Source organism: Chrysemys picta, chromosome 13 (genome assembly GCF_011386835.1).
Source record: "Chrysemys picta bellii isolate R12L10 chromosome 13, ASM1138683v2, whole genome shotgun sequence".
Taxonomy (NCBI): domain Eukaryota; kingdom Metazoa; phylum Chordata; order Testudines; family Emydidae; genus Chrysemys; species Chrysemys picta.
This window is the reverse complement of record NC_088803.1, coordinates 37,480,770-37,494,601: the sequence shown is the minus strand read 5'-3', so window position 1 is coordinate 37,494,601 and position 13,832 is coordinate 37,480,770. Positions and strand designations below refer to the sequence as shown.

The following is a 13,832-nucleotide window of genomic DNA, read 5'->3' as shown; positions in this document are numbered from 1 at the left end:
AACCATGGATTGAAACAAGGGAGGGTTTGATGAAAAGACTGCATGATCCTTGGGTCAAAGGAGTTGGAATGTGCTGTGCTGGATATAAAGGAGAGAAGATAACTGCTTTCTTCTGACCTCTCAGAAGACCAAGGAGGAGTTTAGTCAACTATTGGAACAGGCATGCTTAGTGGCTTGTCTTCCTAATTATGAGAATTATACTGAGTAGTGAACAAGTTGGTATATGAGTAAGAAGAGGCGAAATATACTGGTGGTAGAAAAGTCTTAAATTACACCCAGAGATTAATTTTCCAATTAGATTAATGAGAATCCAAGCTGTCCTAGTGCTGATGTCCAATGCATTATAAATCCCAGGATCTCCAGTTCAATTTGAACTGAGGTTTGGCTACCATATTACTGTAGTTACAATAGGTCAGTGGTTCTCAGCCTGCAGACTGCTTGTGGCCCAATCAGCACACAGCTGCGGCCCACATGATATCCTCAGGGCCATAAATGGGGTGGGGCAGGAGGGGCACCTGCTGGGGCACAGAGCCGGTGGGAGGGGTGCAAAAATGGGGAGGTGCACGATCAGTCCTAACATGAGCCCTCCTGACAGGATGAGGCCCAGTGACATCACCCCCCACTCCCCCAGCAGGATTGGGCCTAGCAGCATCGGCAGCTGGCCAGGGTGATTAGCACCTCCCACCCTGCAGGATCATGGATCCAGTGACCTCCACTGGAGCAGGCTCCCCGGCACTAGGACTGCGGCGACAGGCAGGGCAGGTTGCACAGCTGAGCTACCTGCAATGGAGATTGGAAGCCAGCAGGTGTGGGGAGAGGTGCAGGGGCTATGGGGAGGGGGGTGCAGCCGGTGCATGGGGGACAGACTCTAGGTGGGTGGCTGGGGGCAGTGCCTGGATGGGGAGTCAGGTACTGGGGCACAGTCCCTGGATGAGGGGGTTGAATGCTGGGGGGGGGGCAGTCCTTGGGGGGGCTGGGGACAGTTGCTGGGGTAGGCTGGGGGGCAGTCCCTGGGTGGGGGACAGTCCCTGGGTGGGGGATTGGATGCTGGAGGAGCCAGTCCTGGGGGATGGTTGAGGGGGGTTCTGATCTGGACAGAGTACCCAGTCTCTGCAGGACAAACACCATGAGCAACATGTAATGGAGGCTGGAAGAGGCTAAGCCTCCCCAAACCTCGTGCCACTTGGGGGGAGGCTCAGTGGCAGATTTTGTGTACCAACCCAGTGTTGGGGTGGTCTGGATGCTGGGAGGGACAGTCCCAGGGGGGTTGGGTGATGGGGGGACATTCCCTGGCTGGGGGACAGTCTGGGGAGAGGCTTGGGGGCAGATGCTGTGTGCATGGGGGACAGTCCCTGGCTAGGGGGCTGGGTGTATGGGGGGGCTGAGTGCATGGGGGGCACTCTTAGTAGACACTTGCCAGTGTTGAAATGAAAGGTACTATATCAATCTGAATCATATTGCTGCCATATAACACATACTAAACCTTATTTTTTTGTAGATGTACAGGGTGTGTGTGTGTGTGAGTGTGTGTGGGGATATGGCCCACATAACACACAGAGAGCTGCATATGTGGCCCACAATGGTAAATAGATTGAGAATTAGAGCCCTGCGTGGATTCAAATTTATATTCGTGGATATAAATCGGTTTTCATAGAACTGCAGGGCTCCCTTGGGAACCGCAGCAGTGAAAGGAGCAGAAACGGGCTGCTGCTATCAGGAGCCAGCATCCCATGCTGGCAACTCCTCCGGCACAGCTGTACCCTCCCACCCCCCGCCCTGCCCCCGTCCCTTCCACGCAGCTGTCTGCGTCTCCAGTCTGGGAGTGTGTGTGCCTAGAGTGACCAGGTGTCCCAATTTTACAGGGACAGTCCCGATTTTGGGGGCTTTTTCTTATATAGGCTCCTATTACCCCCACTCTTGTCACGATTTTTCACACTTGCTATCTGGTCACCCTATGTGTGCCGCTTGAACACAAGAGCGCAAACAGGGACAGCTGCCGCTGAGCCTGATGCCCGCCCCAGTGGGTGGGGCTGGGGGCGGTACAGCCACACTGGAGGAGCTGCCGGAGTAGAATGCTGGCTCCTGGAAGCAGCGGCCCCATGTTTTGCTCCTTTCACCGCTGTGGTTATAAATTTGTATCCATGCAGGACTCTGTTGAGAACCACGGCGGTAGGTCATTGGGATCAGCTTACATAACTATCTCATTCATGGACAGAGGGAGACCTAGCTGCCTGGGAGATACAGTAACTCCTCGCTTAACGTTGTAGTTATGTTCCTGAAAAATGCGACTTTAAGCTAAACGATGTTAAGCAAATCCAATTTCCCCATAAGAATTAATGTAAATAGGGGGGTTAGGTTCCAGGGAAATGTTTTTCACCAGACAAAAGACTATATTATATAATATATACACACACACAGTACAAGTTTTAAACAAACAATTTAATACTGTACACCGCAATGATGATTGTGAAGCTTGGTTGAGGTGGTGAAGTCAGAGGGTGGAAGAGGGTGGAATATTTCCCAGGGAATGCCTGGCTGCTAAATGATGAACTAGCTTTGGTTGAGCCCTCATGGATTAACCCATTGTTGTTAATGTAGCCTCACACTGTACAAGGCAGCACTAATGGAGGGAGGGGAGACAGCATGGCAGACAGAGAGAGAGAGACCCTGTGTGAGAGAGAGAGATGCGCATTGCCCCTTTAAGTAGGCTTACCCCATCCTAAGTACATTGCCTTGTTAAGTAGATCAGCAAGGTGAGACAGCAGCTGCTCCCAGGAAGCTCCCTCCATCCTGAGTCCTGTCATGTCCCCCACCCTGTTGAGATTGGGTAAGTGGGGTGCAGGGGGGAGGGGTAGGGTTACCATATCTAATAAATAAAAAAAGAGGACCCTCCACGGGCCCTGGCCCCGCCCATTTCCCCACCCCTAGCCCCGCCCCAACTCCGCCCCTTCCCCGCCCTAACTCCGCACCCTCCCACTCCCAGCCAGGGGGAAAGGGCTGCCCCAGGGCTACCGGCTTCAGGGTTTGCCGGGCAGCCCCCAGACCCTGTGCCCCTGGCCGGCGCTTCCCCAGCGCAGCTGGAGCCCGGGAGGGGAAGCGCCCAGCCGGTGGCGCAGGGTCTGGAGGCTGCCCGGCAAACCGTGAAGCCGGTAGCGCTCGGGCTTTGGGCAGCCCCTATGCCTCCGGAGCCTGCGGCCCCAGCCGGGCACTTCCCCTCCCTGGCTCCAGCGGTGCAGGGTCCGGAGGCACGGGGGCTGCCCAAAGCCGGTAGCGCTCGGGCAGCCCGGCTCTTAAACAGAGCCGAAGAGGAGCAGAGCCTCCAGCCACGGCGGCTCTGCTCCTCCCCGACTCTTCGGCTCTGTTTAAGAGCCAGGCTGCCCGAGCGCTACCGGCTTCGGGCAGCCCCCGTGCCTCTGGACCCTGCGCCGCCGGAGCCCGGGAGGGGAAGTGCCCGGCGGGGGGCGCAGGGTCTGGAGGCACGGGGACTGCCCGAAGCCGGTAGCGTTCGGGCAGCCCGGCTCTTAAACAGAGCCGAAGAGTCGGGGAGGAGCAGAGCCGCCATTTTCCCGGACATGTTCGGCTTTTTGGCAGTTCCCCCCGGACGGGGGGTTGACTGCCGAAAAGCCGGACATGTCCGGGAAGAGGACATATGGTAACCCTAGGGAGGGGGACACTGTGACATTAGCCCCTCTTCTCTCCTCCCCTCGCCCCCTCCCCCCCCCGGGCACAGCAAGCAGGAGGCTCCGGGGAGTGGCTCCAAGGCAGAGGGCAGGAGCAGCACTTGGCAGTAGGGGGAGGGACAGCTGAACTGCCGGCAATTGATAGTTTGCTGGGTGGCTGCCGCACAGGGAACTTAGGGGAATGGGGAGCTGATGCGGGCTGCCTGTCCACCCTGGTTCCAAGACCCCACCAGCTAGCTCCAACGGGCTGCTCTTCCTGCAAGCAGTGGACAAAGCAGGCAGCTGCCAAACGACATTATAAGGGAACATTGCACAACTTTAAACAAGCATGTTCTCTAATTGATGAGCAACATAACAATGAAACAACCGGGACAACTTTAAGTGAGGAGTTACTGTACTTTATTCATGTTAGTGAGATCTGAGTAACCTGTTAATATATGTCCCATTGAATAAGTACAAATCTGGCGCAAGAAGACAATGTGCTTAGCAGTTTTCCTACATAGGGAGAGGTGATCTGTTAGCAGCTTTTAAAAGAAAGAAGCACAAAGAAGGAAAATTGGGGGGAAATAGTATGTAAGATGGAAATGGAAATAGAAAGCAAGCGTAATGTTTATGAGAGCATACATTAAAATTCCAGAGGTTGAATAGACATGTCCACCTACAGGTATCTCTCAAATTTAGCTTCAAAACAGATGAAGTCACTTGGAGATTAATTCAAGCTCTTTAACAAGTGTAGCTGCCAAACACTGATATTAATTGCATGATCTCTGACAATAAAATGCTAGTTAATGAAACATTCAATATTAGATCTTCAAACAGCTGCTAAAGTTATTTATTTATGTTCAGCAAGTTTCTACTATTGGCTTACACTGAAGAATTCACAATAAATTCTGCTCCTGCAGACCATCATTTAAATTCGTATACAGGATTTTTATATTTCCCTTTTCAATATTTATTTCTTTTAAAGATGTTAATGTATTTTAACACCTAAAGGGAAATCTAATCTTTAATATTACACACCATTATTGGTTAGCTGGAGAGACTTGACTGGATCCCACTATCCTAGTACAGGAAAGTAGTTTCTCACGGACCAATATTTGAATGCTTGTATGACTAATACTCTGTATTTGTGCTGCGATCATATCTTTTGCAAAATGTGATCATAGAGATAAACTTTGCTACGGGTATGTAATAGTGAATGTACTTGGACACGTCTCTAGAAGAAGGTCCAGTCATAGTGTGAATATTTAATAAATACAAGCAAGAAGGGGATGTGTGGGAAACACTATGCAGTGAGGCATATTTTTAAGGCATGGCAAAATGTGTGTGCAAAAACGTGCAGTAGTATGCACAAAAAACCTGCGTTTGTGTGTTTGAATCTCTTATAATTACCTGTCTTTTCTATAGTCTTCAGGCTTTTGCACAAATGCCAGTTGTCATAGGAAATGTGAGGTTTTAAGAAGCACCCGTTACAGCCTGCTCAGTTATTGTTTCAGTACAACAAAGCCCTCTTTCTTAATATGCCCTGCCATGCAGCAGTATTTGAAGAACTTTTGAAAAATGTCCTACGTGCACACTCCTGGGATCTAGTGCTTCTATCAGCCATACCATATATACTTCCTTTGCACTTTTCCTCATAATCTTGGGATGGATAATAGAGCCCTTCTGTGAAATGCATTTCTCAGATTCATTATATCCCTGAAAGATGTTGCAGGGCTCATCATAAGACCACCATCTACTCTGAATGTTAAATTGTGCTACTGAAGATCCCTACAGTTTTCATCTTAATATGCAGACATCCCAGGTACCCAGAAGCATACATCTCTGTTCTGACCATTTTAGCTCTTCTGTCCTCCATTTACAGTGGAGGAGATGATAAGGGGCTCTCTGACACATAATGCAGGGAAACCTTTGTTCTCAGATGGTAGGGGATAATTATTAGTACACAAACAGAGTTGTAAAAAGGAGTGACTTCTCAGTGTCTGCCACAGAGCTTGCACAGTTTTGTAGTGTTTCCTCAATGTCAAGGCCTCACTCAAAGTCTGTAGAGAGTTTGTGAATTTTCCACATTATAATATTAGTCTAAACAGTGACATCAGCAGTAGAATAAACTCTGAAGTGAGATCAAGCAAAACAAGTTGTTGCAGCTGATGTCACATGAAGTCCAAACAGAACTTCAGTCTAGTAATATATACCTTTTATGCTTCTCTTTGTCTACTGGACAGCTGAATGCATCAACTAGATGACGCTCAGCAAATCTTTCACCATAGATTTTCTTACAGTTCTCCAAAAAGCACACCATTACAGATAAGGCAACTTTATTATCTATGATTTTAGACTTGTAACAGACCTTTTTCTGAATAAAATGTTGACACTTCAAAGCATAACCTCTCTTAGCACATCAGAATCTAACTAATGAAATCCCGGAAGGTTTTCCCACTTGAGAGAAGATGGTTTGCAGAGATTCCAATCACTGATTAACACACAAGTGATGTTCTGCCATAGAAGAATATAATTTCTATTTTCCTTTAATGTCACCAAGTTTGTGTTGGAGGCAGGACGAAGAAAATAAGTTTTGGTTGGCTGGCTCAGTGTTGTTCTAAAATATTTAAAGCTGGCCTACTTAAGATTGCATGGAAGGGTATGCTTGGTTCTTGCCTTCCACTGATCTGTCACTCTGCATTATTTCTCAAGCTGGGGAAGCAGATTAGATCATATGTTTTTGTATTAAAGACTGTTGATATATAGGGTCTTGTCATTGCAGCAGTTTTATTAAAGAAGGTTACTGTCCCCAAGGGGAGACTTAACATGTAGGGTTATTTATGCACAGATGCCTCTGTCATTTAAAGGGGTTGTTAAAATTGTATTTTAATAATGGAATGACAAAACATTCCTTCAGCCTGCTTTATTTATTTTTGAATTAGCTCATAAGACAGAGCAGTGCTAACATTTGCAGTTTTTGAGCTCACATACAATTATAACAACCAGTTTTACTGTAAGTGAAGTTAGAGGCTTTGAAGAGGGATGCTGCTCCCAAAGTACAAACTTTTCTATTTTGTGATTATAAAAAAGGTCTTGTCTATTTTTTTTAAGATACTTCTTTTTTGTATGTGCGGTATAACAGGTTCTTTTACAGGGGAGTCAGTCTTACAAATGCCCTTTCGTTCCTGTGATGAAGAATTACAAAAATGAGTTCTGATTAGATGAAAAGGTTCCTAACAAAAACTGTTTTTTTGTTTTCAAACAAAATGATCTCAAGAAATCTAATGCCATGGTAATTTTAAGATGAAAAGACTTGCAGTAGAAATTTTCCTTCATGGAACCAGGGAGTCAGATTTCCTACATGGATTGCAACCATTCTCACCACCCTTTAGATTTTGAGTCATGGTTGTATCAATGTGCCCTGTATCAAATCAACTCACTGTTGCAATTTCATAATGAAATCCCTTCCTAAAGAGCTTAGAAGAAACCTAAACCCATTATTGACAGAAACAATGTACAGTTTGTGCCAGATGGTTGCAGGATACATTGATTAAAGCTGAACTATTAATCCAACTCAACCTTGGGTAAGTTAGCCCCAGCTCCACTCCAACATGAAACTTTATGCTAATCCTGATATTGTCTGTAAGGTACTTTGCTCCCATTCATAACAGAAAGGGTTTGATGATATGTAAAGTTTTTTATTTATTTGGGATTTTTTTAAGTGCATGTTATGCTAGTGGCAGGTGCCAATTAAACTTCCTTCTAGATCAGGTATAGTCCAAGCAGCAGCAGTGCAAGTTTTCCCCATCAATATGCTTTAATTCTAATCTAGAGGGACCACGTTTACGAGTCAGAGGGAAACTCATTCTCCATGTCTTTTCAATCCTTGATTTCTCTGCACAGAGAGACAATGAGTGCCAATAGTGATGGTGGCTTCTTTGAAGTGGATGCCTCCCCACCAGGAACTGGGTTGAGTCCAGAGGAATATGTCCCTGAGGAAACAGGGTGGCCATTGATAACAGTGGCTTTTGGTCATTGTTGACCTTGATTGTATTTGAACAACTGAAGGAAGGAATGAGAGCAGCAGAATAAGGACAATTGACTTCAAAAAAGCAGACTTTAACAAACTCAGAGAACTGGTAGTTAAGGTCCCATGAGAACAAAATCTAAGGGAAAAAAAGAGTTCAGGAGAGTTCACAGTTTCTTAAAGAGACTATATAAAAGGCAAAAATGCAAACTATCCCGATATGAAGGAAAGATTGGAAGACGAGGAAGAGTCCAATATGGCTCCATCAAGAATTCTTTAATGACCTGAAAATCAAAAAGGAATCCTACCAAAAAGTGGAAACATGGATGAATTGCTATGGAGGAGTACAAAAGAATAGCTCAAGAATATAGGGACAAAATCAGAAAGACTAAGGCATAAAATGAGTTACCCCTAGGAAGGAACATAAAAGGTAAGAAGAAGAGGTTCTTTAAATACATTAGGAGCAAGAGAAAGACAAAGGGGAACATAGGTCCTCTACTTAGCAGAAAAGGAGAGCTAATAAGTGATGACATAAAGAATGCTGAGGTGTTTAATATATCTGGTTTGTTCAGTCTTCACTGAAAAGGTTAATTGTGGCCAGATGCTTAACCCAAATAATATTAACAACAAGGGGAAAGGAGTGCAAGCCAAAATAGGGCAAGAACAGGTTAAAGATCATTTAGCTAAGTTAGATGTATTCAAGGTGGCAGGACCTGCTGAAATTCATCCTAGGGTATTTAAGGAACTAGCTGAAGCAATCTCAGAACCATTAGCAATTATCTTCAAGACCTCATGGAGGGCAGGTAAAGTCCTAGAAGACTGGAGAAGGGCAAACATAGTACCAGCCTTTAAAAAGGGGAACAGAGAGGATCTGGGAATCTATAGACCAGTCAGCCTAACTTTGATACCTGGAAAAATACTGGAACAAATTATTAAATAATCAGTTTGTAAGCACATAGAGGATAATAGGGTTATAAGGAATAGCCAGCATGGATTTGTCAAGAACAAATCATGCCAAACCAACCTATTTTCCTTCTTTGACAGAATTACAGGTTTAGTGGATGGGGGGAAGCAGTAGATGTGATGTATCTTGATTTTTAGTATGGCTTTTGATACAGTTCCACATGACATTCTCATAAGCAAACTAGGGAAATGCAGACTAGATGAAATTACTATAAGATGGCTGCATAACTGGTTGAAGGAATATACTCAAAAAGTAGTTATCAATGGTTCAGAGTCAGACTGGTAGGGCATATCTAATGGTGTCCCGCAGGGATCAATCTTGGGTTTGATACTATTCAATAATTTCATTAATGACTTGGATTAGTGAAGTGGAGAGTATGCTGATAAAATTTGCAGATGACACCAAGCTGGAGGGGGTAGCAAGCACTTTGGATGAGATGATTGGAATTCAAAATGACCTTGACAAATTGGAGAATTGATCTGAAATCAACAATATGAAATTCAATTGTAAGTGCGAAGTACTTCACTTAGGAAGAAAAAATTGAATGCACAACTACAAATGGGGAATAACTGGCTAGGCGGTAGTGCTGCTGAAAAGGGTATAGATTACTGTGGATCACAAATTGAATATGAGTCAACAATATGATGCAGTTGTGAAAAAGGTTCTCGTTCAGAGGTGCATTAACAGGAGTGTCATGTAAGACACAGGAGGCAGTTGTCCCACTTTACTGAACATTGGTGAGACCTCAGCTGGAGTTCTGTGTTCAGTTCTGGGCACCATGTTTTAGGAAAGATGTGAACAAATTGGAGAGAGTGCAGTAGAGAGAAATAAAAATGATCAAAAGTTTAGAAAAACTGACATGAGAAAAGGTTAAAAAACTGGGCATGATTTAGTCTCTAGAAAAGACTGATAACAGTCTTCAAAATGTTAAAGGGCTGCTATAAAGGAGACTGTGATCAGTTGTTATCCATGTTCACTGAAGGTAGGATAAGAAGTAATTGGCTTAATCTTCAGCAAGGGAGATTTAGGTTAGATATTAGGAAAACCTTTCTAACTATAAGGATAGTTTAAGCTCTGGAATAGGCTTCCAAGGGAGGTTGTGGATTCCCCATCATTAAGTACATAAGAACGCCCATACTGGGTCAGATCAAAGGTCCGTCTAGCCCAGTATCCTGTCATCCAACAGTGGCCAATGCCAGGTGCCCTAGAGGGAATGGACAGAACAGGTAATCATCAAGTGATCCATCCCATTGCCCATTCCCAGCTTCTAGCAAACAGAGGCTAGGGACACCATCCCTGTCCATCCTAGCTAATAGCCATTGATGGACCTATCCTCCATGAACTTATCTAGTTCTTTTTTTGGAGGTCTTTAAGAACAGATTGAACGAACACCTGCCAGGGATGGTCTAGGTCTATTTGGTCTTGCCTCAGTACAAGCGGCTGGACTTGATGACCGCTCAAGGTCCCTTCCAGCCATACATTTATAATCTTCTAGTAAGAATCTATAATATTGTATTCAGAAATCTTGCATTCCTTATTGGGCTTGTTTTGTCTAATAGATGTCCTTGCCCACTTGCAATTTGTTCTCTCCCCCTCTGCCTGACACTGGTAGACTTAGCATGTGAGCTTGTGGCTTGTTCTTTTAACTGAAAACAAGAAAAACCTTTTGTAAGCTGTTGATGGTTTTCTTCTTTTAGGTTCTATGCAAGTGATGAATAAGACGAGGCGGATCATGGAACAGGGAGGTGCTCACTTCATCAATGCCTTTGTGACGACCCCAATGTGCTGCCCATCCCGCTCCTCTATTCTCACGGGGAAATATGTTCACAACCACAACACCTACACCAACAATGAGAACTGCTCCTCTCCATCCTGGCAAGCTCAGCATGAAATACGCACATTTGCAATATACCTGAATAACACAGGATACAGGACAGGTAAGACCCATGCACCTAACCATCTCTCCAGCTGCTGACTTGTGAACAAAAAAACCAGGCACAGACCTCGCAGCAAATAGAAAAGCCAGTGTCCTATCTTCTAGTTTATTCTTGCAAAGGGCCACAGTAAATCAGGGCGCTAAAGCTTCAGCTTTGCAAGCAGCTTTGACACCATTTTTTCTTACTTCAGTGTATAAGACTGTTCAGCAGGTTGTGGAGTTAGAAATAGGAGGACTCACTCCAGGAGCAGCATATTTTGTTGGCGTGGAACTGAATCCAGGGCATGACATACCACATACAGCACTGACATACTGTGCTGCTAAATGATACTTTGATGCTCCTAAGGTGGATAAGGCAGAACCTTCAGTGAAGAGGAAAGAAACTGGGAGAGCGCCAGGGCCTAGACTGAGAGAAGATGGAGTTCCTCTTAAAACAGATAAGTTAGTTTAGTAAAACTAGGGAAAGAAGAGAAGAAACGTCACCTTGGTCAGTGTGTGTGTATGGGTTGGGTTGGGGTAATTGGTTACTATGGAGATGATTTCCCAAATAGAAGATTAAGAAAAAATTTGAGCTGAGGAATAGGCAGCAGGAGCAGATGAACTCTTGAGAAACAAAAGATCCTGTTTGCGTGCAAATGTCTCATAGTAATAAAGAGCCTAGGAAGAGGAATTCAGAAAGTATGAGCTGCTGCTTCAAGCCCATTTCCTTCAGGTGTCCACAAACCCTGCAGTGCAAGACCTTGCCCATTACTTTGAGTTTACTAGTACTGAGCTGCTCATCAGCATCTTATAGGTCAGCAAGCATGATTTCATACAAAATCCTAGGCCTGCATACATTAACTAAGCTCTTTGGGGCATTTACCGTATGTTTGTATAGTACCTAGCACAGTAGATTCTTGATCTGGTTGACGCTGCTAGGCACTTCTGCAATATTAATGTTAAATAGTAGCCATAATATTTTCTAACCACTCACGTGGGCACTTGGTGCTCAGACAGCAGGGAGTGGTCTTCAAACAAACTCGGTATTTCCTTGCTTTGTTTTGCTCAGATAAAGGCTTGAATTAGTCTTGAAATTGAGGAAGTGTGGCTACCTAATTACTTGATAGAATTTCCTTTCATTTATCACTCCTGGCATTAACATCTATGACCCTACAAAATGCACATGACGCTGAGGTCATGTTTTCCTCTTTATAATGCATTTGTCCTTTGTTTGCTGCTATTTGATCATTGTAATTGTTATTGTAATATTCAATGGCCAAATCATGAACACTTGCTGTTCTTATTGACTTCAGTAAGAGTCACAGATGTTCATCTCTCAGGATTTGGACTCAAATTTAAATAGGAAGTTCAAGTAAAAATAGTCAGTTTTAATATACAGTAAATCTAGACAAAATTTTCAACCCGTCCCAGTTTCAAGCTGTCCCCTGGTACATGCCAAATTTATTGTAACATCTGTTGACATGCAAAACATACCACTTTGGTGAATGCAAATAGAACTGTGTAACTGACTTTCTGGTATGAATGAAATCCCCATTAATGCAGACAAATACAGGATTTTGATCCTAGAAGCAAATTTGACGGTGGCCACTAACGAAGGCTGGCTGAAACTCTAGAGCATGCTGTTCATTTATGATTCCTGGCTTGAATTTACTGCTAAGGAAGGTGTATCTGCTGTGTGTGGCAGTTCATTTTACCTGCTTCTTCCAGAGATCTTATCAGATTTACCTGCTTCACTAACTAATCTCAAGGATTCACATTTTAGAAGATTTGCTATTGCCCTCATTATCTCACATCTCAAGAAGAAGCTTCTTAGGAGGGTATTTTCAGCTGGGACAAGTAACATTTCACTGTTGAAATGTGAGGTCCTGTTTGAAAATGGCTGCAGCCTTGAACAAAGTCCCTGATTCAGGAAAGGCTCCCTATTAAAGAAATGTAAGCACATGCATAAATCTCATTGAAGTCAAAGACAGTGACATTGATTTGCTCTGAAACTATATGATGATTTTGTTTCATGTTAGTCTTTTCATTTGAGGGGGGACCATAAGGAAGGAAGCTCTCGTACATTCACTTTCAAATGGGGAGATTCAAAACTTTAAGGGGGAGGTTTTATTTTAAATATTTATTTATTTTGTTGTTCCTTTTAGCTCCCAGTCCAGTTACTTTCTCTCTTTTCTTTATCATTTCTTCCCTCCTTTCTCTTGTTAACCCTCTTCTCTCCTTTACCTTCTTTCATTTCCCTGCCTCTCCCCTTTTCCACCTCCCTAGTTTCTGTATTTGTTTGACTTTGGCCCTTCTCATTGTAGTTTCAGTGTCTATCCCTGCATTATGTCCCTGTTGCAGACTAGGATTCTCACCATTCTGTGGGATCTTCCTACCTGTTCTCTTACCTGCACTGTGGTATTTTCTAGTGGCAACGGAAGCAGTGGTTTGGAATTGTTCAGACTCATTCAGTTCCAGTCAGATTTATGCAGCTGCCGCTGATACCCCTGGAACAATGCCACTTAAGTGCAGGCAGGAGAACCAACATGACGCAGGATTCTCCCACACTTGATCGAGTGGAAAAAGTGTAGGAGGGCAAGAGAACAGTATGATAGTCCCACAATCACTTCCTGAAGTTTAGTCTCTGTAGTTTTTAAACTCTCTACCAGTGTATCATATTTATAGAGCACCAATCAACATTGCTTGAGCACCATAAACAAGACAGTGAAATCCAGGCAGTATTGAAGTCAGTGGGTGTTTTGTTACTGAATTCAGCAGAGGCAGATTTCACCCAGAGTGCATAAGATTCAGGACTGAGCTGTGGTTTCACCCTTCTGTGGATCAGTTAATATAAGCACTGGGACAGTACAGAGTTTGGCTTTTCCTTTCCTTCTGCCACCAAACCTGTAGCAAGTGAGAGTATATGTGTGTCATCATGAGCATTAATTTGGCTTGCAGTCTGGAAAGTGCTGGTGTCATGAGGGGTAACTATAAAGGCTGCCTTGTTCTGTCTGTGCATCTCATCCATGCAGACAGTGTGTTCTTGCTCTCTGTACATCAAACAGTCCAACTCAAGAGCTTCTCATATCATTGCCTTATTACACATTGTGGGAAATTATACAGGAAGGACAATTTAGGTAAACACATTAAGTCAGCTGAAGATTCATTTGTGGAAAAGCATGGTGAAAGCTCTAATGCCTGAATCATCATGATGTGAAATAATGGGCACTGAGGCTCAGACCCTGAGCAGGAGACGTCTAGAAT

General features: G+C 44.3%; 1 protein-coding gene across 12 annotated transcripts in view; it reads left to right on the top strand.

Moving 5' to 3' along the window:
* SULF2 (sulfatase 2) overlaps positions 1-13,832 on the top strand; it is a 260,049-nt gene that overhangs the window by 167,740 nt on the left and 78,477 nt on the right. For all 12 annotated transcript variants that reach the window (XM_005304619.5, XM_065566658.1, XM_065566659.1 and 9 more), the window contains one exon: positions 10,351-10,590. In XM_005304619.5, coding sequence (XP_005304676.1) covers positions 10,351-10,590 — 240 coding nt within the window. The remainder of the gene's footprint in view (positions 1-10,350; positions 10,591-13,832) is intronic.